Source organism: Macaca thibetana, chromosome 2, assembly GCF_024542745.1.
Source record: "Macaca thibetana thibetana isolate TM-01 chromosome 2, ASM2454274v1, whole genome shotgun sequence".
Taxonomy (NCBI): Eukaryota; Metazoa; Chordata; class Mammalia; order Primates; family Cercopithecidae; genus Macaca; species Macaca thibetana.
The window spans coordinates 7,889,968-7,917,043 of NC_065579.1; the positions used below are offsets into that span (position 1 = coordinate 7,889,968).

The 27,076-nt window shown below is 36.3% G+C and overlaps 1 protein-coding gene across 1 annotated transcript; it reads right to left on the reverse strand.

Moving 5' to 3' along the window:
• Positions 1 to 908: 908 nt before the first annotated feature.
• CLDN16 (claudin 16) lies at positions 909 to 26,772 on the reverse strand. Its single transcript, XM_050779273.1, has 5 exons — positions 26,209 to 26,772; positions 12,172 to 12,274; positions 8,326 to 8,490; positions 4,478 to 4,669; positions 909 to 3,159 (listed from the first exon to the last, which is right to left on the reverse strand). The coding sequence occupies exons 1-5, from the start codon at positions 26,320 to 26,322 to the stop codon at positions 3,026 to 3,028; spliced, it is 708 nt and encodes a 235-aa protein (XP_050635230.1). The 5' UTR covers positions 26,323 to 26,772; the 3' UTR covers positions 909 to 3,025.
• Between the last annotated feature and the right edge of the window lie 304 nt (positions 26,773 to 27,076).

The window sequence follows — 27,076 nt, forward strand, 5'->3', positions numbered from 1 at the left end:
CCAGAAGGTGGAACAAAGTGTACAAAAACTGGTCCTATTGTTTTAACAAGTCAAAGTCAGTGGGAAAAAAATGTAACTTGATTAAGAGAGACTTAAGGGACATAACAAAATGAAAGGCAAATCCTTATTTGGACAAAGTAGCTGTGTAGAATATTTTTAAATGTTTGAGGAAATTTAAACATAGACTAGGTATTAGATATGAAATGTATTGTTATCATAAATCAGAGGTAGTTAAATAAGAAAAAAAGTAAATATAAAGCAACATATGAAATGATCTCTTCAAAAAGAGATACATATTTATATGAATGTCTTTATGGGTATGTGCATAAATGGAGAATATCTGGGAGGCTGTGTAGAGATTCAATAAATTTTAGGAGTAGTGATGTCCCAGGTAGAGAGAATATGGTGAAAATTTTGCTTTGGTATTTAAATAAGATATATTTTTGAATCTTTGTGTGTTTTACACAAAGATTTTACAATGCACATATATTGATTTTACCATAAGGAAAAGCTAATTTTAATTTAAAAAGTTGATCTTAGAAAGAAAGTAGTTAATAAAGGGGTGGATAAGTAGCATTGTCCAATTTTTAAATTTTTTTTCTTTTCTTGTATTGCAATTAATAGGCATGCCTAAATTGTAGTACCCAGTATTTAGTGAGCTATTTTAATGTTTCAGTCTAATAATCTTACTTGCATTGCTTTTGGATTATATCACTTTTTTCTTTCTTGCCATGTTACGTCACAACCTGTCAATTATTACAGTTTCATCAGTTAGTATTTGCTTTGTTGTTCACTAGTTGCCATACAAAGCATAGTCTTCTTTATGCTTTATTTTGGGACATGTCATTAAATTACAATGAATTAGAAATGAATGTTTCAAATGAATTAAAAAAACAATCTTGACATTCTTCCCCTTACATACAAAATGTTTTAATTGAGAAAAAACTCAAAACAGTCACACATATCAATTATCATCATGGTTCTCTGAAATATTTTCTTATACAAATGAAATATTTAAAATGAAAAAAATTACATTTTAAAAATCGAATTAACTAATTATTTTTGTCCTGCCTTTCCCCACAAGGATTTCAAGAGACTTATTGGAATACATAAAGCATGACAGATAATAGAGTAAAAAATAAAAATGGGAATAAATGTTAAAAACAAATATTGAGGGGAAAACACAAAATTAATTTTAAAATGCATAGAATAATATCAAATAACTAGTGAGTATGATTTACAAATATTTTTAATGTCAATTACACAGTTAATAATAAAAATGAGACAAAGTTAAATCAATTCTGTTAATTCTCCAACTAGATTGGAACTGCTTCGGAGAATACGGATAAAGATACTGTGGGAAGCAATAAACAACAGTCTTGGAATGCTAATCCATGTAGTAGGAATCATAATCTCATTTTCACATCATTCTTTGTTCTTTAAATTTGAAACACTTATTTCAAGGTCTTTATAAATTCACAACTTAATTTCTTTTTTCAAAGAACTAATTTCTGGTTGGGTGAGTTGATCTTCTTTTCAGGCATTGCAAGGGCACCTTAAGGGTACTAATGTTATTAATGTGAATGACAAGTAATTAGAAAACTGGAGATTAAATTTTACACACATTTTATTAAATGCTACAATTAAAAAAAATTCAACATGATTGCATTACGAATATGAATGAAATTTCATTAGCGACTTCTTTAAATGTATATGTAATTCTATATTTTCCCCAAAACCCACATTTTATGAGGAACATTTATTTATTATTTTTTAATTTATTTTTATTTTTTTAGACGGCATCTCGCTCTGTCGCCCAGGCTGGAGTGCAGTGGCTCGATCTCGGCTCACTGCAAGCTCCGCCTCCCGGGTTCACGCCATTCTCCTGCCTCAGCCTCCTGAGTAGCTGGGACCACAGGCGCCGCCACCGCGCCCGGCTAATTTTTTTGTATTTTTTTTAGTAGAGACGGGGTTTCACCGTGTTAGCCAGGATGGTCTCGATCTCTTGACATCGTGATCCACCCTCCTCGGCCTCCCGAGGTGCGGAGATTACAGGCGTGAGCTACAGTGCCCCACCAGAACATTGATTTTTTTTAGTAGAGTCGTGAACCTTTATTTATTTAAATCAACATATATTTGTTGAATTTTGCCATATGTCTAATACGTTCCTTGGTGCTGATGATTCAGTGGTGTGTGGGCACTTGAATTGGTGAATTCTAACATAGTACATTACAATAGTATTTGGATGTTTAATCAATAAATGAGTAAATTCTCTGGTTGAGCTATTACTTCTGCAGTCTAATAATTTGGTAATATATCAGCAAAGCTAGAACAGTGGTGAAATAATACACAGATCCTTTATGCTGTTAGTGAGGTGGAAAGTCACCACGAGCTCCAGTATCAATTCAGCATTTGCCTTTGACATTTGGAGGCGGGGGGCAGATCTTATCTTTAACTCTCACCAGTGGCTGCTATACCAAGTTGTTATTTTCTTTTTCTGTTTTAATACAATCAGAGTAATGGTAGGCATTGATATACTAATATGAATATAAAAGAATAATCTTCCTCAAAGTTATCAAATAATTCACCCACTTGTTAAAAGTACAAAAAGTGAACCAAAAGCTAGGGAGAAAAGTAAGTTTGTCCATCTTTTCAAAGATTAGGGTTCCTGGCCTCTTTTAAGATTGCTTTCTATTTAAGCATTATTTCATTTAATAGTACCATGTCATAATCTCTAACAGATATATAGAAATCACAAACATTCTAGAATGTTCTACATTCTAGAAGACTTATCTTAAAATATAGGGAAAGTGTTGCGTAAGGAAGGTTAGCAGAGAGAACGAGGGGAAAATATGACAGTAATAGAAAGGAAAAGTATAGGAGAGTCAAACATTTTGATTAAGGTAGCAATTAATTTAGTTCAATACGAATTCTAAATAACTGTTTCTGGATTGACTTACTATTTTATCAATGTAGCCATATTGATTAATTAAATCATATGTAAGCACAGACTGAGATGTGAATTTTACACCCTTGTGTCTACAGCATACATTTTGGCAGTCTCAGTTCGAGTGGCTGAGTATGACTTGGTCATGGAAACACCTGCAACTGAATAGGCTTTCCTCAAGGAATAAGAATAGTTTCTCCCAGGTCCAACACCTGTTTGAAAGAGATATAAAAATAAGTAGGACTCAGTGAACTTGGGAAAATTATAAAACACCATTGTACATGTTTTTCCTCAAAAGGAGCAAGAATATAGATAGTCAAAGAAGGTATCATTTTGGAACTCTAAGAAGAATCCTAGGAGACAATTTAAGATTTTCATTCTGAAAGTTACTTTTAGGTTTAAAATTCAGTAAAGTAGATTTCCTTTTATTTTTTTCTTCATCAGGAGAGGTATTCCCTCAGTTTTTTAGGTGATATTTTTAGAAACCCAACATAACATGTTAAATTCTTTAAAAAGAAATATTTGGCTGGATCTTAGTCCACTTCTCCGTTTAACACTAAACATACATTAGGTTGAGTGGGTGAAGATATATATGTATGTATAACTGTAATACAGCAAAATATACATACATATATATACATGTTTATATATAAAATTCACAACTACAACCATGTCCAATATTCAAATGCATAAGTTATTTTAATGTATTACAATTATATGTATATATACCTATATATGCATACAATTATAAAGGTATAATTCTATATATGTATATACACATATATGTATAATTCTAATATACATATACATGTATATGTATGCATACATATACATACTTATATGTATTCCTACCTGTTACCATTAAAAATTCCAATTACCATTAAAAATTCCAATTGTTCAAGGGCAACTGAATTGTAATACTCAAACATTATTACCCAGTGTTATATTAATTGAAAAATAAAATCCACAATTACGACCATATCTAATATTCAAATGTATAATAGTTATTTTGATGTATTACAATTATACATGTAGTGTATATGTATATATACACATATAGTATATATATACATATATGTATACATATACATATATGTATATATGTATAATTGTAATATGTATACCTATATACATATATGTATATGTATATGCATATACATGCATATATGTGTATATATGTATATATGTATAATCATAATACATTAAGATAACTATTAGACATTTGAATATTGGACATGCTTGTAGTTGTGGATTTTATATTTCATTTAATATAACACTAACTGAGTAATATATTTTTCAATTAATATAGCACTAACTGGGTAAAATATATATTTTTCAATTAATATAGCACTAACTGGGTAATAAAGTTTGAGTATTACAATTCAGTTGTCCTTGAACAATTGGAATTTTTAAAGTAATAGGTAGGAATTCAAATAAATAGCATTTTTTTTTCTTGTGAAATGTGTTTCCACTGGATTGGGAAAAATGATAGTGGAGGCAAGGAAGTTTGCTATTTTATTTTATTCTTACCTTTAAAAAGGTATAAGCAGCAGGTGAGAATGGCTCCAGCCAAAAAGCAACCCAGAGACCCAGCCATTCCTAGCCAACAGGACCAACCAAATTTATATTGGATACCAAGAAATATATTGTGCAAAATCAGAGTAGAACGTTCCACATAGACATCAACAGCATACCACACAGAGCCAATGATTCCTGGGGTGCCTGAAAGAAAGGGAGGATGCTACAAATAATAGGGGACATTTTCTGAATTTAAATCCCAAAATACCTGTTTTGTTTACTACCCAAAATGGCTGGCATCATTCAGAGAGGTAAAAACAGAAACATGGATTCATGGGCAAACCAAAGTTTGGACATTTCTTCTGTCTCTTCCTTTTGCTTTCTATCTTGTATCTTTTTAAAATTTTACCTCACTTTATACATAAAGAAAATACAAAAATGAAATAATGCAGTACTCATCGGTTTGTATAAATGGAAATTCATCGTTATGGTTTTCTTTGATTTTCCTGTCTTTCCGATGCCATGTTAGTATTGTATAAATGAAAACACTAGAAACAAAACCAAACAAAACAGAAAAAGAATATAGTCTAACACAAACAACATAGAGCATATGTTCATTCCATACTGATTTTTTAATTGTCAGTAAATACCATTATGAGTATTTAATGCTCCCTCTACCCCCTTTTGAAGCTACGCCAGCTACGTAATCAGCACCCATATGAAAACTGTTTTTAAAGTCACTGATTTCAGTGTCTTTAAGTCAAAAACAAACAATTGAAGTAAAAATTGTTTTTATTTTCAAATAAACCTTTATCTAATACCCCCACACCATATTAGAATGGAGCAAGAAATGTTATTCCCTTTGAATACATCTCCACAGATTAGCCTCTCTAACAATTAACTGGTTTGAAGTGACGCCACTAGAGTCCTGGTATTTTAAAGGTATAAGTTGCATGTCAAAGCCTGGATGCAATAAAGAAATGTGGTGAGTTGGAGGACAAAACACTGTATTAAAAGAGTGTTTTTGAAATATGTAGTCTCCACACGCTCAATGTCTAGCAGAAGGCAATTAGAAGAAATCAATAATCTATAGGTTGTCTAAGTCTGCTTGAGTTGGATTTTCAGTTATTTACTTCTAAATGTGTGCTTACTGATATCCTGAAGCTATATCAACATTACTGTTAAGATCAAGATCTTGCCCACCAATACCCAAATAACTGGATCCTGCTTTTCCTTCATTTCAAAGTTCTGCTACTCTGTGCTAAATTAGATGCATGTCTTCACAAAGAATCTCTTCAGATTACTTTCCAGAGTTGTTTTACTGTCTAACGAAATAAATATTTGTTTTTCCCAAATCTAAAAAAAAAATAAAATATGTAGTCTCCAAAAATTTTTACATTTTTTTCCCCAGAGAGTCTGTGATATCTATTTAAATCACTATTTAACTGTATTCTTCTCTTAATTGTTTAATGTAAGAACTTTAAGAAGGATCAGATAGGCTGGGCGCAGTGGCTCACGCCTGTAATCCTAGCACTTTGGGAGGCCGAGGCGGGCGGATCATGAGGACAAGAGATTGAGACCATCCTGGCCAACATGGTGAAACCCGGTGTCTACTATAAATACAAAAAGTAGCCAGGCATAGTGGCGGGCACCTGTAGTTCCAGCTACTCGGGAGGCTGAGGCAGGAGAATGGGCAGAGCTTGCAGTGAGCCGAGATCGCGCCACTGCACTGCAGCCTGGGTGACAGAATGACACTCCATCTCAAAAAAAAAAAAAAAAAAAGACAGATAATAAACACATAACCTTTAGAAAATGCAGTATATATTGCAATAGCGTTTCTATAATACCATCGTCTGCAGTTTTCAGGTAGAAATTCCTTTTCTAAAACTTCAAAAGAGATTATAGACTTTAAAAAATAAATTTTATAGCACACTAATTCTAAATAATGTTTCCAAAGCTTAGGACATGCTTTGTCTTTCAATTTAGTTATTTCTTCAGTCATTCCTATCAGGATTTTCTTCAATGACTTATTTTTTTAAATGTTATTTGTTTTGTTGTTTTGCATAAGATGGGCTATTTACTGATGATGCCTCAAAAATATTCCGGAACAAAATAGCATAGCTGTAAATAATTAAATAATATTTAAATCTTAAATGAAATACATTGTATATTAAAAAGTTCAATGCTGTCACTAAGTGGGATATTGAAATAAATGACTTACAGAAGGGAAGAATTCTAAATTTCTGTAACTTTATAATACAATCTGAGGATTATTAGGACGTTGACTTAACATTTCTGTGTCAAAAATCAGGGAGGCCCAAGTTTTAAGCATATAAAGGGTTAGGCAGTCAGCTCAGAGTTTGCTGTGCCCACATTGCATCTTCACATAGCAATTCAGGGTACATGTTACTACCTTAGCTTCATGCTCCTTTGCAGATTAGGAAACAGAGACATGGGTGAAGATACCACACATACATATCTCCAAGTGTTTTTAGTTCCAAACTCCATATCGATTTACTACCCCACACTGCCCGGTCAGCCTCCCACTTATATTCGCTTTGTTAGCAGACAAGATTTTTCCTGCTAACAGACAAGAAGACGACATTATGTTGTAAAAGAAGAGGACTGGCTGGGCGCGGTGGCTCACGCCTGTAATCCCAGCACTTTGGGAGGCCGAGGCAGGCGGATCACCTGAAGTCGGGAGTTTGAGACCAGGCTGACCAACATGGAGAAACCCCATCTCTACTAAAAATACAAAATTGGCCAGGCATGGTGGCACATGCCTATAATCCCAGCTACTAGGGAGGCTGAGGCAGGAGAATCGCTTGAACCTGGGAGGTGGAGGTTGCAGTGAGCCATGATTGTGCCATTGCACTCCAGGCTGGGCAACAAGAGTGAAACTCTGTCTAATAAAAAAAGAAGAGGACTAAGCTTTGAAGTTGAAGACAGACCTGAATAAAGTATGATTTTGCTGGTTCACTAATAAATACTATTTAAAGTGCTATTTGATGTGTTGTTTATTAGTCAAGCTTGACTAATAAATATGCTTGAGTAGTCTTCAGAACTTCAGTTTCTTTATCTGTGTTGTAAGTGGGGATAACAATATGATCTGTTTATTGTTACATTTATGAACAAATGGGTTAGCACATGGGACAACATAGGACTTGGCACAATTGTTAGTTTATTGTTAAAAAGAGTTGGTGGAGTTGGTGGAGGTGGGTACAGGCAAGGAGGTAGAAGTTTGGGGTTTACTTTAGGATTTTAACTTTAGTAATAATCATAAGATAATTAGTTATGTAACTTTTTAAATGGCTAAAACATAGTTTTAGAGCTTTCTTTCTTTCTTTCTTTCTTTTTACCCCTGAGATGGAGTCTTGCTCTGTTACCCAGGCTGGAGTGCAGTGGCGCGATCTCTGCTCACTGCAACCTCCACATCCTGGGTTCAAGGGATTCTCCTGCCTCAGTCCCCCAAGTAGATGGGACTACAGGCATGCACCACCATGCCTAGATTTGTATTTTTAGTGGAGATGGGGTTTGACCATGTTGACCAGCTGATTTCGAACTCCTGGCCTCAAGTAATCTATCTGCCTTGGCCTCCCAAAGTGGTGGGATTACAGGCATGAGCCACCACACCCGGCCTGAGAGCTTCATATTTTGTTCTGAGATATTAACAAAAGACTAATTATCTGACTTCAAAGCTAAAGTAAGCAGGACTGGTAGATGTGATCTTTAGTTTTTCAATCTAGAAAAGGAAGCCACAAATAATCCGAAAGTGAGCAGCTTCACCACAACACTCTCCTTCACCTCAAGTCCTTAGCAGAGTCTCCCTACCCCAGTTGCTAGTCCAGCCAGACCAGTACCTGCTATTAGTAATGTGGTTCCAGCAACAAAGCAGATGCGGACTTTAATGTACGGCTCATCAGGGAGGAATTTCACGCAGTCAAGACCAAGGAGCAGGGTGAGAAATCCAAACCCAGCTAGAATATCTGCAGTAATCATCAGCGCTCGAGTTACCACCAGCTTCACTGGAAGACCAGGGCATATGGTTAAAGCACAGTCAGAGGAAGGAACCATATTAACTCACAGAGATATAGCAAGAAAACCAGACAAGTCGGTAACAGTAACACACCCCACTGGCAAAAGTCAGACTTTGTATGAACTTAAACATGAATACTCCTAATGTTTAAAACTAAAAAAATGAGATTATTGACATCATTAATTGTTTTAGCACAGTTTACTACTTAGTTTTGTTGGTATACTAGCAGATAGCATCCTGGTAGACAGTGGGGACTAAAGAAATGTTTTCCTTTTTGCCTCCTGCCCTGGAAAATGTCTCATTCACAAATATTGTAGCCAATTGCGGAATCGAAGGTAGCATATCTGTTCTACAAAAATTTCTTAATAAATATTGAATAAATAATCACTATAATTGTTTAAAATTTTATTTAAAAATAATAATTGGTTAAAATTTGACACAGGGAAGCAGAATAAAATATTTCAAGACTTCTTTGTGTCAATTGAAGATAGAAGAAACCATCAGGAGATCTTTAGAAGAAGGAGAGTTAGTTTGTGCTATTAAGTAGAAGATAATTTCTGGAAATTAGATCATTTTCTCTTTCAGCTATTTAAATCATGACTCTTCTTGGCCAATATTACATATTAAGCCTTCAACCTTGCATTGTCAAATGACCATATTTTATAGCTACAGACAATAAGAATAAGAATATATGGTAGACAGTCCAGGAAAGAAAAGATCAGGAAGATGAAAGTGGAATAGTAGCAATCATCTTCTGCAGCAGAAGCATCTTCAACTGTGAAAGCCTCCAGAACTCTGAGTTATAGTTATGCTGAGCTCAACTTAGGGAAATCATATCTCAAATAGAAGGCTAATTAACTGAAATCAGAACTACTACTATTCTAGCTGGCTGATGGATAAGAGTAATAAAATGTATTCCTTTTATGGTACAGCAATTATGTTTTATTTTCATATTGATCTGGGGTTTCCTTGTATTTTAAATAATTTTTACCCAATGGTAGGTAACCTTAGGGTTTATTTGGAAACATGTTGTTTGCAAATATGCAGACAATATTCCTGAACTTAAAATAAAAAAAGTGTGACTCATCTGAGAGAGACAATCAATGCATAAAATCAGCCCCAACCTCACTAATAAGTAAACATACTATTTATAATTATCTTAATATATATGAATATTTGTCTCTAAAACAGAATTCATAAGGTCTCAAAATTTAGCATTATTTCAGAAAATTTAAATGTTCCAAATCTAAGACTCATTTTTCTCAAAATGAGGAAAGAGAAAAATATGTAACCTATTAGATAATACCACTATTTCAACATATCTTCTTGATCACTAAATAGCATATACAAGCAGGCTTCCTACTCAGGGCTCTAAACCAAAAGGTTCTTGTCCTTTGGATAGCTTCCCATGAAATTTTCCAAGTACTCTTTTGAAACCTGGGACTACCTGGGGCCAGCTATACCATCAGGATAGGGTGGTCTGAACTCATCCAAACTCTCATGGGCCTAGATCTTCTTCCCTTCGGAACGCTCCAACTCCTATCCTACATGTAGGGTCTCTGAAGAGCCAATGGGGTGGACCAGGGCCCCATGGCCAGCCTGGATCCAGGAGGGGATTCCTGAAAGCAGATAGATCATGCTGGCCAGTAAGAAATTTCTTTTTCTGGAATCATGCGAGATTTGACCATCAGAATGCTGTTAATATGCTGATTTGTGGGGACTCAAATTATCCATATCAACTGGAGCCATGACAAACATACTTGTCTGGATTAAACACCCTAAGTATACGGGACAGTGGAAAGAGTTATCTAATTGTAGTTGTATGAAAGATAGCAAAAAGTAAAAATAAAATCCCACTTCCTCATATGTAACATCCTAACCAAGAGGGCACAGATATGTCATTTTCCTAGAGTCCATTTTCATCTCTGCTGTCTTTAAAGAAGATGGAATTTTTTAAAGAAAGGTAATGGGCCTTTACTGTCTTATTTGAAAGTAATAGGTTAAAAAAGGGAAAAATGTGACGGCATAGGTCAAAGATGAAAAAGGAACATATTAAAATATAAATGGTGGTTTTCTCTATGTAGTGAGCTTATGAGTGATTATATTTTCTTCTTGTATAAATGCATATAACAGTATTTAAAAGTCTGAAATACTTAATCTTTCATTTTCTTCTCAGCTTATGTATTAAAATCCACTTTAATGAATTTTTAGAATAGGCTAAATGTTCATTCCTATTCAGCAAATAGTGTTTCTTCGTAGGTAGAACTAGGTTCACATAGAGGGGGAAAAGAAAAGGAATTAAGAGAATCTTTTTTAACAAAAATAAAACAAAGGCTTTATGAACTATGTTTTAAAAAATGTTCCAGGCACTCAACTTTTAAATAGCAGATGAAGAATTTTAGATCACTGCTCCTTTTAAGTGCTTTCCTCTGGACTGAAATAGCAGTTCAGGGGCAAAGTCACATTCCAAGGGTTTAACTTTTTATTTATCTTGAGAAGAGAAGTTGCTTTATGGTGCCATCATCCATCATTTGCTTTGAAAGAGACTAAAACCACTTTGCTTTTGTAACAGAACAGGTATTTCTTAGCAGGGTTCAATGTTCTTATAAATAAATAAACACCATGGAGAGGACTGAGAGAATCAACGGTAAGATTTTTAAATTTAAGAGATTTCTTTATTCTTAGCAACATGGGCTCTGCTAACATGTAACTATTTGTTTGTTTATTTATTTATTTATTTATTATTTTATTTTTGAGATGGAGTCTTGCTGTGTCTCCTGGGCTGGAGTGCAGTGGTGCGATCGTGGCTCACTGCAACCACTGCCTTCCGGGTCCAAGTGATTCTCCCACCTCAGCCTTCTGAGTAGCTGGAACTACAGGCTCCTACCACCATGCCCAGTTAATTTTTTTTCTTTTCTTTTTTTTTTTGGTATTTTTAGTAGGGATGGGGTTTCCCCCTGTTGGACAGGCTGCTTTAGAACTCCTAACCTCAAGTGATCCCTTGCCTCGGTCTCCCAAAGTGCTAGGATTACAGGTGTGAGCCACTGCACCTGGCCTTAACTATAACTTAAAGCTAAAAGTAGGGAAGATAAGGGAGCCAGCTTTAATATTGCCTGTAACAGTGTGTCACATGTGTTGTTTTTTTCTTCCACTGATCCCCACAGTCTACGTCTTTGTCTCTGGCTGTCTACCTCTTTCTGCCTCTGCCACTGTATCTTCACCTCTCTTTCTTAGCAAACCTTCAATTGAAATAACTGTAAACTTTCTATTTGAACTAAGTCATAGCTTAAAATGTCTCTGAAATGCTTTCCACTTAACCTATCCAGTCTAATCATGAAATTACAGCACCCTAAAGAATTCATCTCGATTAAAAAGCCGTTTACTGTAAGCCTACTGTGTGTGAGGCACTATGCCTGGCCCTTTGGGGGACAGAGAGATTAATAAGATAATATTTTTCCCTCAAGGAATTTACAAATACATGAGAAAAGAGAAAATGTGCTAAATATATATTTAAATCCACATTTCCAAGACGAGCTCAATTTCTAACCATTTCAAACTGGACCGAGCCTTAACAATGTACAATAGAAAACAAAGCACAAAATGGAGACTCGAACTCAGTTTTCTGTCCCTTTCCATTCCTGGCAAGCAGCGAGATCTAAGGCATACGTACAGGGATGTTCTGCAAGTATGGAATCGTACTCATCGCAGGTGCGAATTCCATCAAAAGCATTGGTGACGCATTCCCACCAGAGGCCTCGGCATTTTGTGCTCACCTAGATGTCAGAGAAGACACCGTGTGAAACAATTCATGCAGGCACACTTCAGTCCTCCTTGATCAAAGGGAGAAGTTGGCTGTTGTGTTTGATAGTAAAGTAAGTGGTTACATGCATGATCAGAGTTTCATTTACAACAAACAATGCATTTTAGAATATTTTCCCTTAAGCACTGACAATTGAAGCCTTTCTGGGTCAGGAAATGAATCCACCTCCTCAGGTAGGGTGGGGGTAGAGAAATAAGTCATGTCCAGAAGAGATAAAAACAGAACTAAATATATTTAAATATCTATGTCTTCTTCCACCATTGAGTTATGGTTATGGAAAAACATCATTTCATGTCTCTGTGCTGACATTGACTCACACACACAAAAAAAAACCATATGACAAGAGATGATAACTGTTGACACCTTGAGTCTATTAGAAATATATATTGCTTCTTTATCATGCATACTGAGTTCCATGAAGAAAAATATTATCCTTATATATGAAGTTTATAAATGTAAAATAATTAGCAAAGAAAACCAATAAATGAAAAGATGCCAATAAATAAAATATATAAAGGCCCCAAGTCTTATTTCTTGCTCCAGTGATATATTATAAATGCTTAAGCTATGTAATGGATGTAAGCAAATTGAGCATTAATTTCGTACAACTCGACAACTGTAAACCATTTTTACTTGGAAATGATGTGCAGATGACTCTAAGCATCCACTTAGAGCTAAAAGGTACCAGTGCCCCGAACCTTCTCATACTTTATCCACAAACTGTAAGTCACAGTAGATTTCTTAGAATCATAAACATGCCGACAGAAAATAGTTTCAGGTGTGCTTGATAGAGCTCACGCATATGGAACAGAGCTAACGCAACTGTTTCCTCTGACTTGGTTACGGATTCAAATTACCTTGTGTATCTGCGGATAGTTTAGTAGTTTATGAGTTATCTTGGAAAACAAAAACTTAATTCTTTCCCCAAGAAAGAAAAAAATAACAGAGCAGGGTGAGAAGAGGAATGCAAAGGAAGGGGGTTAAATTGCTGTGGGAAGAAAAAAACATAAAAACACTTTACTTTTGAAAATAAAATAATATTCAGGAATACATGCACTATGAAACTCTCTGCCCCATGCTGTTTTTTGAAGCATGTTATGTGCCAAATAAAATTCTACTGCTTGCAACTTCATCGTGATTCTGAATGTTGTACCTCTAATACTACTTTATATGTAAAATGCTTATCATTGGTGATAATTATTCGATAGAGAGTGTATATCATGAAGCAGTTACTATTTAGCATATGATTATTTCTCTTATTTCTTAAGGGACCTCAAGAGATATTATTTATCATCCATTTTACAAATGAGGAAATTGGGGCACATGAAAGTTAAGTGATAACCCCAAGAAAGCAGAGTTAATGGAGGAGATAGGGCTCAAACACAGCAGTGCGTGGGTGTGCTCCTAAGCATTGCAGTGTATTTAAAACCCATTCTTTATGATCCAACAAAGCTCATTATTGGGCATTTATTCACAGGAAAGGAAAAGAGTATGTCCGCACCTCCATGCTCTTTGTGGCACTATTCACAATAGCCAAGATATGGAATCAGCCTAGATACCCAACAACAGAGGAATGGATAAATACGATGTGGTATATATACACAATGGAATACTATTTAGCAATTTAAAAATATGAAATTCTTTTATTCAAGTCAGCATGGACGGAACTGAAGGACATAATGTTAAATGAAATAAGCCAGGAATAGAAAATTAAACATTGCGTATTTTTATTCATATGTGGAAGCTATAAAAAGTTGATCTCGGCCGAGCGCGGTGGCTCACGCCTGTCATCCCAGCACTTTGGGAGGCTGAGGCGGGCGGATCACGAGGTCAGGAGATCGGGGTCATCCTGGCTAACACGGTGAAACACGTCTTTACTAAAAATACAAAAATTAGCTGGGCGTGGTGGTGCGTGCCTGTAGTCCCAGCCACTCGGGAGGCTGAGGCAGGAGCATCGCTTGAACCAGGGAGTCGGAGCTTGCAGTGAGCCAAGATCGCGCCATTGCACTCCAGCCTGGCGACAGAGCGAGATTCCGTCTCAAAAACAACAACAACAACAACAACAACAACAAAAACACGCGGTAAAAAGCAAGACAGAGGATACTGAAGGCTGGGAAGGGTAGGGGTCAGGGAATAAGGAGAGATTTGCTAAGAGATACAAAATTGCAGCTAGACAAGAGGAATAAATTCTAGTGTTCTATACCAGTGGTCCTCAACCCTTTTGGCACCAGGGACCGGTTTCATGCAAGCAATTTTTCCATGGAACCAGTGGCTAGAGGGTTGGGGATGGTTTGGGATGAAACTGTTCCAGCTCAGATCATCAGGCATTAGGTGCTTATAAGGAGTATGCAACCCAGATCCCTGGCACGTGCAGTTCACAACAGGGTTTGCACTCCTGTGAGAATCGAATACCGCCGCTGATCTGACAGAAGGTGGAGCTTAGGTGGTAATGCTCTCTTGCCCACTGCGCACCTCCCGCTGCGCAGCCCAGTTCCTAAGAGGCCACGGACTGGTACTGGTGTGTGGCCTGAGAGGTGTGGACCCCTGTTCTATAGCACTCTAGGATGGCTCTTGTTAATAATGGTATAATTTCAAATAGGTAGAAAAAGGATATTTAATGTTTCCAACAAAAAAAATATAAATGTTTGAGATGATGGCTATGCTAATTACCCTAATCTGATCACTACACATTATGTATATCAAAACATTACTATGTACCCCATTAAAAAGATGCACATGTGCTAAAAAAAAATTGTTTAAACAGTTAAAAGTGTTTAAAAACTTTTTTTTTTTTTTGAGGCAGAATCTCGCTCTTGTTCCCCGGGCTGGAGTGCAATGGCGCGATCTCAGCTCACCGCACCCTCCACCTTCCAGGTTCAAGTGATTCTCCTGCCTCAGCCTCCCGAGTAGCTGGGATAACAGGCATGGGCCACCACGCCAGGCTTTTTTTTTTTTTTTTTTTTTTTTTTTAGTATTTTTAGTAGAGCCGGGGTTTCTCCATGTTGGTCAGGCTGGTCTCGAACTCCCGACCTCAGGTGATCCTCCCACCTCGGCCTCCCAAAGTGCTGGGATTACAAGCGTGAGCCATCATGCCCAGCCTAAAAACAAGTTTTTAAAAAGAATTCCAAATCCATTTTAAGATAAAGTAATCCAGAATTGGGTATTGGATGATAGCTTTGGGTGAAGTAAGCCCTAGCTTGAATCTCATCCCAAGGCTGTTATTCTGCAAACTTCACCTTGGCATGTTCTTCTTTAGGTTTAAGTTGGAAACAATGTCATGGACTTTCTGGAGGATTATCTGACCCTGTGTAACCCAGAGACCAAAAAATCTAATGATAAACAGCTATCTTGTGAAATTCAACACATAAATTTCTAAATAATGTGAACATCTAAATGTTTATGTGCATTACATAGAAATTAAATTTACATATGCATTAAATATTAAATATAGATTGACACTCTTACTATGTATGTTGTAACCTTGAGGAAGATCTTACCTTTTTTGTTCCTCAATCTCCTTATCTGTATATAGGATGGTTATAAGAATTAAAAATTACAAATATACACACAATATAAATGATATGCTCGATACATAAAAATAGTGGTAGTAACGTGCTTAAACATCATAATGACTTGAGTAGTGGCTGTGTTAGGCTTTACTAACTAACCACAGTGAAGGTGGAGAAAGAGGGTGGCCCTCAGAAAGATATGTCCACATTCTTACCACCAGTATATGACCTTATTTAGAAAAAGGATCTCTGAAAATGTAACTGAGGACCTTGAGATCATATTGGGTTATCCAGGTGGGCTGACAAGTTTCATTAGAAGAGACACATGGCAGGAGAGAAACAGACAGAAAGGAAGGATGCAATGTGACCGCTGAGGCAGAGATTGGAGGGATACAGCCACAAGTCAAGGATGCCTACAGCCACCAGAAGCTGGAAGAGGCTAAGAACGGATTCTTCCAGAACTTTCAGGGGCAGCGCAGCCTTGCCAACTTCTTGATTGTAAGCTTCCAGCCTCCAGAACTGTGAGAGAATAAAGTTATCTTTTGTTAAGCCACTGAATTTATGGTCATTTGTTACGGCAGCTGTAGGAAACTAGTATATTGGAGATGGCTTGTACAGAACTGCTATATCATAACAGAAAACGGAACAGAAAACTTTCTCAAAGCTGACTACCCCTCAGTCTCTTAATTAACAGGAACACACTGCATCCAGTTCACTTTAGCTCGAGCTAGGTGATATGAGTTTGAAGCCACTGTGCTGTAAATCAGACAGCGACTGTCCACAATTTCTTACTAAGCCAGCCACTGAAACAAACTAGCCTACTATGGTCATTCCTGTTATATGTGACATTATTTAGAAAGTGATCTGAAATGCATATTCAAAAATTCTTATTTTACACTAATAAGAGTATTTCTATCTTGCCAAAATAATTCAGTAGTGGTATCAGTTTCAAGGCTATTGATCATTTACCTGCAATGACCATATTTAGAAAAGCAATGAGCTCATTAGAGAAAACAAGGAATCCAATTTCATTAGGTATTAATGCTCAGGGGCACACTATTAGGTGGCTTGGTATTCACACTCAGTTAAGGTACGTGAGAATAGTGGCTGTAATTAACTAAACTTCTGTGTTAAAATAGCACTTACGGGAGACACTCTTAAAGGTGCCTTTGTGTACAAAAGACAAGGTTAAAATTTTTCATGTTTTTTATTATATTTAGGAATGCTCTCTGGTATAATTTATCGCTTTCATTTACTTATTCCTCTGTTGTAAAATGGCTTATTAGAAACTAAAAAGCAAGCAAATCTAAGTTCTTGAAAATTTTAAGACAGGGTTCTTAAAAAGCAGACTGATGTTTTAAAATATTATAGTTAACCTTTCTTAAAGGGTAAAAATCACAAATGTTAAGTAATAACTTTTAACCTGACAGAGTTGTCTGAAATAGAGGATTCTAAATTTAAAATTTGTCCTTCTAACATGCAACTTATATATTAATAAATAACATTAAAACAATGCTAATTTGTATATTATTTCAATGAATATCTATTGTTCCCAAAAGTGAAGGGTGGGTTATCTCCTAAATGGAGAGAAGTAGGTTTATTTAAGGTATGACAATAAAGTAGAAGGCACAAGCATGAGGAAAGCAAACAAATCTCTTAGTTAGTTGCTAATGAAGTATAGAGATTTTACAGAACAGTTCAGATTTCAGGATTTCCTTAGAAACTTGGTCTGTCTGGGTACCTGAACTCACCAGTCTCACGAAGCAACAACGAGCAAGAAAAGAGTGGCTGCTCCCATTTAGGTGGGGCTTGGGCTCACCAGGTTCCCCACAGATCCTGCCCAACCTGCCTCTCTCATGAATGCTGGCTACTTGGTTCCTTAAGGCATTGGAGTTTTCTCCTCCTGGTATATACTAATTATGCTAATGAGAATAACTCCCCTTGCTCTCAACTTGCCAAACTTCTACTTATTATTTAAGCCTCATCTTAAAGACTTCTGTGTTTTCACTAGCCTCCCCACTACCCAAATTTCTCCAGCTGGCATTTATCATTTACTACCCTGAAATCTGACAGGAAGTTGTCCGTATGATTACAGCATTTAAAATATTGCATTATCTTTTGTATGTGCAATTATAGGCCATCTGTCATTCTTCAAACTATATTTATTAAATGCCTGTTATTTACCAGTCAACATGCTGACTATATTAATGCTGGAGATACAGCGAAGATAAAGACAAACAGGGCAGCTGGCTTCAAGGAGTATACAGTCTCTTACTCTTGGTACATAATAGGTGCTTAATAAATGTTTATTGAGGAAATTGAAAATCTCAATTTTTCAATCAATTCATATTAACTCTCATTGGAAGTCTGGTGTAGAAAATGGTTATTATATGCACAGTTGCTACTTAATACATGCAATTTCTACTTGACTACATAAACAAAACCAGCTAAATCCAGAAGCTGAAGAATTATGATTTAGACTGAAGAGCTTACATTGATTTGGTGTCATTCTGGACCTTGTTTACTCAACTGGCTCTGGAAAGTGTTTACTACAGCACTAAATATGAGTAATGTCACTTAAAAGTGTCAGGAAACCATAGAGATGATGACTCTTCCCGGTTGAGTTATAGTGGCATAAATTAGTGCCTTAATCCTGGGATTTCTTATTCTGGACTCTGTAGCAGTTTCGCATTAAGACTTCTCTATCCTAGTCTTTCCCAGTTTCTCTTTTCTTATCAGTCTTGAACTATAAGCAGCAATAATTTTGCCTGCCTTGTCTTTTTATATATCTTTTGAGAATTAGAAACTCAGAAATACTTGAGAATTAGAGACATTGAACAATGTTCAGTATTTATCTCTTCTCTAGTAACATAGGAAATCATGTCTGTGTGTGTATCTATCTATCTATCTGTCTATCTATCTATTATCTATCTATCTGCAGAGAGAGACAGTAAATATAGAGTAGATTTTGTAAACGTTTATTGTTGTTAACCACTATCAAACAAGATTTTTCTTTGTCAATATTCATTAAGATTATAAATGTACAGACAACTAAAAGTAAAATAAGCTATTAAGATATATAATTTTAAAAAACCACCTTACACATACAAATTATAAGAATTTATAATTTTCACACTACTTTACCATCCATGTGCTAATATATTTTAACACTGAAGATGTAACTTTCCTACTTAGATACCTACTTAGTACTTACTTAGATATATTTATTAAGATGCAAAAGTTTTAATAATAATGTAGTAAATAACATTTGACCACTAAAACTGGAAACATTTTCAATTTTAACATAAAATGCATTTGAATTTTTCAATTAAGATTCTGGACATTTTACTTTTACATTTTATTTTATATTTTTTACTATCCCAGGGCCTAAATGGAGTCACCACAGGCCTTAATAAAGATGAGGGAGCAAGACTAAAATAATCATAATCAATGTTGCCTTTTCTTTTTACTTTATATCCTATATTTATAAGATATGAAAGAAAAACACGACTTTATTTGCTAAAATTTGTTTTAGTTCTGGTTATTTGTGGAGCACTGGCTAAAGGTATAGATCATAAGAAATGGGGTAATGCCAACTGAGTAGAAAAGTAAAATTTTGTGTTCTTCACAGGTATATCACCTAAGTTATGCATCAGAACTTTCTAAATATTTTTATTTTAACATTTTAAAATGTTTACATACATTAAAATGTTTTCCTTTTAAAAGTATGGCATTACAACTTTGCAATGATTATTGCCCAGTGATAAGGATCACAATTTATGTTGAATGAATTATTACAAATTATCAATTTCTTTTTTCTCTCTCTTTTTTTATTTCTCTCTTCAAAGCACCAAGCAAAAAGCCACATTCTCTAGCCCAGAATATACTCTTCATCAACCTTATTAGATATCCCAAGAATCAGATTTTTATTCCAATTTTATTTTTAAAAATGAGCCAAATACATATCCTGAAAATATTTAAATTATAGCAAGATATAAAATCCTGCTTTTTAAAAAAGTGGTCATTTCATTACAGACATACTTCTTACTTGAGGTTCAATGTGAGATTTTCAATAATCACCTCATATTTTATTATTAATGTATTCATTCTTTCAACAAGTAGGATAAGTATGTTCCTGGGTGCTCTATCAACTCATGTGAGCAAATGCATCATGAGTTCACATTAATGTACATCAGTGCTAGGTGCTTAGGAAATCATGAGATGAATATGAGAATATTTGTTGCCTCAAACATCTGCTGAAAGAGTTTGAAATCAATTGGAAAGTTAAAACAAGTATATAATCAAAGGGCAAGCTGGATATAATTTTATTATTTACTTTATGTCTAAAAGAATTGTAATATTATTATGCAAATAGAAATCCCAGAAGATAATCTGATTATAGAGATAAAATAAATATTAATGTGAGCAACTTTGTTTTGAGGTAATAAAATTTTAATCATACTAGTGCTCAGTATATAGCAGATTCTCAATAAATAATTAACAAAGATGGACTGAAAATGAAATCTTCTTGTGAAAACACTTTTTCCTTTTTATAATTGAGAGATCAGTAACTGCTGTGTGAGGAAACTATTTCAGTGTAAATAATTAAGAATTACATATCTTGTAGTTAACATATTAACAATGTTATTATCTCATAATTTATTTTTTTTTGTCAAATGTGAGTATTTGATAAATAACCTTCACTATTTCACTTACTGTCTGTCTTATTTCCCTGGTTAGACAAAAAGGAAATAGATGTAAACATAAAAATGGGCAGCCGGGTGCGGTGGCTCACACTTGTAATCCCAGCACTTTGGGAGGCCGAGGCAGGCAGATCACCTGAGGTCAGGAGTTCGAGACCAGCCTGGCCAACATGGTAAAACCCCATGGTGAAAGAAAAAATACAAAAAAATTAGCCAGGCGTGGTGGCACTTGTAGTCCCGGCTACTAGGGAGACTGAGGCAGGAGAATCGCTTGAACTCAGGCGGTGGAGGCCTCAGTGAGCCAAGATCATGCCACTGCACTCCAGCCTGGGCGACAGAAAGAGACTCTGATTAAAAAAAAAAAGGAAACGACAGCTTTAGAGAAGTAAACAAAATTTCTCCAAGAGAAGCAATACCAAAAATAGGAATAGAATTTAAATCTGCTATTTCTCTGTTCAGCAAACATTATGCAAAATGTCATCTCCTTCTCCAGAACAAAAACAAACCAATAAACTGCAAATAGACAATAATATATCTAATATTTATTGGCTGATTCATATCTGCCTGCTACTGTGGCAAATGCTTTAGAGACACAAGCTCATTTAATTCTCACAAGAAACTTATGATGTGTGTATTATTATTCTCTCATTACTGAATAGGAAATGCGGTTTACAGCGACTTAAGAGTCTGTCTAAATTCGTACAGCCACTGCCTGGTAAGGTGGGATTTAATCTCAGCTCCCTCTGATACACAGTTAAATCTGTAAACTTCTCCACTGTAAAGAATTGTGTTCCTACCTCTAAGTATTGTATAATAAGCTAAGCGGAAAAAAAATAGTAGGATGGTTCAGGGACATTGCTCCATGAAGATTTCTGTAGAGTCACTAATTTTCATTCATGTAAGCTCTTGGTGAATAACATCACCAGCCCTCCAATTGCCCCAGATCAGAAAGGCAGATTTCAACTTTGACTCTCTCTCCTCATCACCTACTCTCCCACTGGCAGTCAATTATCACTCTCATCAATTTGATATTTTTAGAGTCTCCCATATTTCATATTTCTTCACGCTTGCTGCCACTCAAGTTCAAACCACTATTGTTTCCCTTCTGGTCTATAACAAAAGTCTCCTAGTTGTTCTCCCCACACCTCATTTTACCCTTCCAATCTCTCCCCACAGATAGCCAGAATGATTAATCTTTCTAAAATACATGTACATATTGCTTACAGTGACAAACCCTTGCCTATGGTATAAGATCTATATTTTACATGCTATGCAAAACTTCTGAGGACCCAACCCCTGTATTCTTTTCTCTAAACTGGGAATTCTTACTATGATGAAATATATGAAATCCCACAAACATACAGTGCTCTTGTACCTTGATCTCAGTTCCTGCCATTTCCTGAGCTTGGAATACTCTCTACTTCTCCTGCTTCACTCACCTGTTCTTCAAGTCCTAGTTTAGATATCTCTTCTTTTGGGTAGCTTTCACTGGTTATCCAAGACCAAGTGAGCCACCCGCTTAGGGTTTTCATTATCATAGTATCTGCTCCATCATGCTATAACTGTCGGTTCACCTGTTTGTCCCACTGACTACACTGGGAGCAGCCTAGAGAGGCTCCAGGTCTCATCCTACTTCATAACCCTGTACCCACCATGGTTCTAAGTATACAGAAGTTGTCCAAGATTATTTGTGAAATGACAAAAGGTAGAAAGAAAAGAGAGAGAAATGCAGGGAAAAAGAGATGAAGGAGAAAGGGAAAGAAAGAAAAAGAAGGATATAGGAGGAAAAGAGAAGGAGGTAAGAAAAGGGAGGAAAAGAGAGAGGGGAAATAAAGAAGAAGAAGAAAGGAACAAGGAAATGAAGGAGAAAGAGAAAAAAGTTAAGATGAAGGAAGGGAGAGTGTATGAAGTTACAGAACAATGGAGGATACTCCCACTAGATTCCCAATGGAAATGCCTGGGGAAGCACCAGACACCACCAGTCCATTAGTGAGTGTCCAACTCTCTGGAGTTTCAGACAGTCATGGAGACCTGATGTTAAAAAAAAAAAAAAAAAGACTGAAAAGGACCTTAGAAACAACTGAGTTCAACTATATAACTGAAAAAACTGAGCTAAAGACAAGAAATGTGACTTGCTTAATAGAAGACAGTTAATAAACTTAAGATGCAAACACACGCTTGAAAAATCTAAAAACCCAAATTCTCTTCTCTCCATCCGTCTTCTCAGAGACACAAATGAATCAACAATGACAAGAGCAGGATAGCAGCTGAGGGCCTCTAGTCACTGATTTAGGGTTGTGCACATTGCAATTCTGTGTGCTATTTTCTTTCGTAACATTTTTACCCAATACAAAGAACTTCATTCAAGATACGTAGAGTGTGGTAGGCAAAAAGAATATGAGCTTTTTCTGCCTCCTGCTTTGTGTTACTCACTTTGCTCCTCTAACAAGCCCTGAGCTTTTCCTCACTTTGCACTTTTGCCACTTTGTCCCCTTATCTGAAAGGCCCCTGCTGCCATTTCTACAATTTGAAATGCTTTACATTGTTTCAAGGCTTTGCTCAAATGCCTTTGCTTTCATGAGACCTGCTTCGATGTCCCTGATAGGAAGTTATCATTGTATATTTTCTTCCCCAATGATACCTCGCTTATTTCTTTCTCAAAATATGAGTTTATTTATGCTTTTTATTATAGTTTCATGTGTATCTTTGTTTTCCCCTCATTAAACGTGCACTCCTGAAAGGCAGACACCATTTTTGCTTTGTCTTTGTCTCTTCTAGTAGGAGTAGCATCATTCCTTTTATATTTATAATTGCATATATTTTTTATATTGAATTGAACCACAAAACTCTTCTAACTCCCATGCCAACATCATCCAAAAATACTAAAAAAAAAAAAAAAAAAAACAACTAGAAAAGTATAATACTCCTTCTTATTTAAATTGTCTATTGGTATTCCTTTTTTTTTCTCAAAAAATCAAAACAAAACAAAACACTTGTTTCATTGACTTTTGTCCAACAATTGATTAAAGTGAGCTGTTGTGGTGGTTCACTCCTATAATCCCAGAACTTTAGGAGGCTGAGGCAAGAGGATCACTTGAGACTTGGAGTTGGAGGCCAGCCTAAAGAACAGAGAAAGTCCTTGTTCTTACAAAAAAATTTTAAAATTAGCCAGCTGTAGCGGCATGCACCTGTAGTCCTAGCTACTAGGGAGGCTGAAGTGGGAGGATCACTTGAGCCTAGAAGCTTGAATCTGCAGTGAGATATGATTGCACCAGTACACTCTAGCCTGGGTGACAGCGTGAGACCCCATCTATAAAAACAATAAAAATAAAAACATAAAGTGAGTTGTTATATGGACCAAAGGTGATATATAAATGAGGATGGGGGCAAGAAAAGAGAAGAGCAATTGAGCTAGTATCAGAACCTTCAAATGTGTGGATAATATAACTTTCTATCCTGGCCTGTTGAAGTAGAAATTATTATAAGAGATTTTTGTCTCTTTAAAAATACTGACAACTAAAGAGATTGTTGAAAGAGGAGGCCGGATTTGTTACAGGGTTCTTCTTCTTGTTCTTCTTTGTTTTTTAGATGGAGTCTCGCTCTGTCGCCAGGCTGGAGTGCAGTGGCACAATCTCGGCTCAGTGCAACGTCCTCCTCCCTAGTTCAAGCTATTCTCCTGCCTCAGCCTCCTGAGTAGCTGGGACTATAGGCGCATGCCACCATGCCCAACTAATTTTTGTATTTTTGTTAGAGATGGGGTTTCACTGTGTGGGCCAGGATGGTCTCAATCTCTTGACTTTGTGATCCTCCCGCCTTGGCCTCCTAAAGTATTGGGATTACAGGTGTGAGCCACCACGCCTGGCCTCTTCCTTTAAATGTGAAGGCTTCTTGAGAATATTATAGCAATATATTTTAAGTATGGGAAATAAGAAGGAAGCTAAGAAATATTAACTATTTTTCAAGGTTAGCAAGGGTTTACTTGAGGTGTGTAACCTGGACTGCTCCTTCCATTCATTTTAACTGGAAGTATTATTTCATGGGACAGATGGCAAATTGGTTGGTTGTACTAAAATGAGAGAAGACACTTTAAATTCCAGGACTCTCAATCTCTCTCTCAGCAAGGTTTGACCCTTTCTAAAACTATTTCCTATCAAATGAAGTTAGCAATTATGTCAGCTTAAGCAGAAAGACTTTTAAATTGTTTTAGAAAATATTTTAACAATGCCTCTAAATGGGATTTTACATTTTTTTGCATTTTAAAAAACATAATTATAATTATGCTCAAGTTCACCATATTTCTTATTCATCAGCTACCACTGGCCGTCTAGATAATGGCAAACTAATGACAGCAGAACGTTTTATCTGTACTTTTCCCTGAGCACTGTTCAAAGGGCATTTATTTCATTCTCTGCATATATTCGTGGCCAGATAAAATGCATCACTGGGCTCACTTATAGCAGACGCCCTTTACAGTAGTTCAATTCTATCACAATTTTTGGAAATGTAATTTTCTAGCATTAAAGAGGTATTCATAACTCCATTCATTTTGAAATGCCATGCTGAAGTCAGAGGAAAATTAAAAGCAAGAAAAAGTGAGCAGCAAAAATAATGCATAGCAAAATAGAATGATTATTACTTTCCATTTGGAACTCCAATTTGAGGGTTTAATAAAGAAAATTAGAAGAAAAATATATAAACTCACTCAAGTATCTTTGCTAAACTTTACAGAGGTGACATTATAGCATTTGCTAGGGTAAATTGTTCCCTTCAGGATGCACAGTAAAAAGCAAATTGTTTTGCTATATACTCCTTTTTCTGAGCTCTTGAAATATTGTTTCTTTTTCTTACCTGTATTTTCCTAAGCCTCATTAATGAACAGCAGCTAATTCTGAAGATTTGATTTTTTACTCAGTTCTGCCTCTCTCAGATTCCTGTGGCCACACGTAATGCTTTTGAACTTCAAAATTTCTTCTTTCTGAGCTTCTCCAATGAGAAAAATAAAATCCTCAGACGTGAACCCACTCACTCATCTTTTGCACAGTAGTCAGTTCCCTAGAGCAACTCATTTTAAGGGAGGACTTAAGTCCATGCCTGTCCCCTGTACATTGGGATGCACTGGAAAGACCTCTTCTCCCTCAAAATATTTTCTTTTACTTGGAAATCATTAAGATAATGTTTTTTCCTATTGCATGTTAATTGGGTAGGTTTTGTATGCCTTGCATTTTCTTCCTCAATGTTTTAGATTATTAATACTCCTTAAAAAAGTCTTTCACACTATTCTTAATGCTGTCATCAAGAGTAACAAATTTATCTTAGAAAAAAGGGTGGTAACGAAATGTTACTTAATTTGATATGCGCAGCAATGGAAGATATGCATTTCTGGAGGTCTCAGTAGCAGAGATCATTTAATTACCCTTCTGCAAATTTATCCTTATAAAAAAAAACAGAGGAACTATTTAATAACCTCATCTGTTTAATGGGATAACAAGACCTACCTCATAAATTAACTACGAGGATTAAATGAGCTGACAATGTAAAGACTCAACGAATAGTCCATGTTGCCTATTTTTGCTATCATTAGCCTTAGTAAAGATACTGAATGTTGTATATGGCAGGTGGACTTAGCGAGAATTTGGGCTGGCCTGGGTCACGAAAAGAAGTTGCTATCTTCTTACCTCCAGAGAGTCATCAGCGTTCACCATCCAACAGTCAGTCCAGGTGGCCACAATCAAAAACCCAGTAGAGAAAAAGGCAAAGAAGCAAGCGATGTATGGAAGAAGATCCCTCATTGTGGCAAGCAGCCCATCCAGTTGGCAACATGGGCAGACACCAGCCCTGACCCCACTTAGGTGGCGAGTGTCAGTCTTCTGTGTTTCTGGTACTTGGGGATGTGAAAATGCTGGTCTTTTACTTTTTCTCACACCCTGCCGCAGGTGTCTTGAGTTGCAGTAAGAATATTACAAACAGGCTGTAACCAACAGTGGGGTCCTGGAGGTTATTATCCGAAGCAACCAGCCTCCAATCAGAAGCCAGGTCAGTGCAAGGGCTGAGTGTGTTTCGGGTGGGGGAGAGAGGAGTTCTGTAACGTTTTCTGACCCAACTGTGGGCTAGTGGTGGTCACCAGACCAAGCGCCAGTGCCAAGACGGGGGAAGGAGGAAGGGTCCCACCCCATGCTGGAACCTGTAAACTGATCCTTCTTAGGCCCTCTAGGGAAAGTGAACTATTCTCCCCCTCAGAAGAAGGCTACATGGTTGACTGAGTGTTATTTTATTGTTAGGACTATTTTAATATTCACTGACTACCTTAGACAGACAGGCCACTGGCGAAACTATGCTAAACAAGTGTTTGCTCAAGGGAGTTTGCATTCCAAAGTGTTGTGTAGAACAGCCCTATGAAGGATTTGTAGCACCTGGGCAGCAGGGACAGCCACGGCTCCCACCCTTTCAGCATCGTAGAATGGGAACAAGTATGCATTTTAATGCAGACAGCTCTGGGTGGAAATCCTTGCTCTGAGTTTACGGTCTGAGAGCCCTTGGGCTGTA

Excerpts from the sequence above, each read along its gene's own strand:
- CLDN16 (XM_050779273.1), bottom strand. The coding sequence starts at position 26,322 with ATGAGGGATCTTCTTCCATACATCGCTTGCTTCTTTGCCTTTTTCTCT. Across the intron at positions 8,491-12,171 it reads CATACTTGCAGAACATCCCT|TGAAGCTGGTGGTAACTCGA; the intron begins GTACGTATGCCT and ends CTGGTCTTCCAG. Across the intron at positions 4,670-8,325 it reads AACCACATTACTAATAGCAG|GCACCCCAGGAATCATTGGC; the intron begins GTACTGGTCTGG and ends CCTTTCTTTCAG.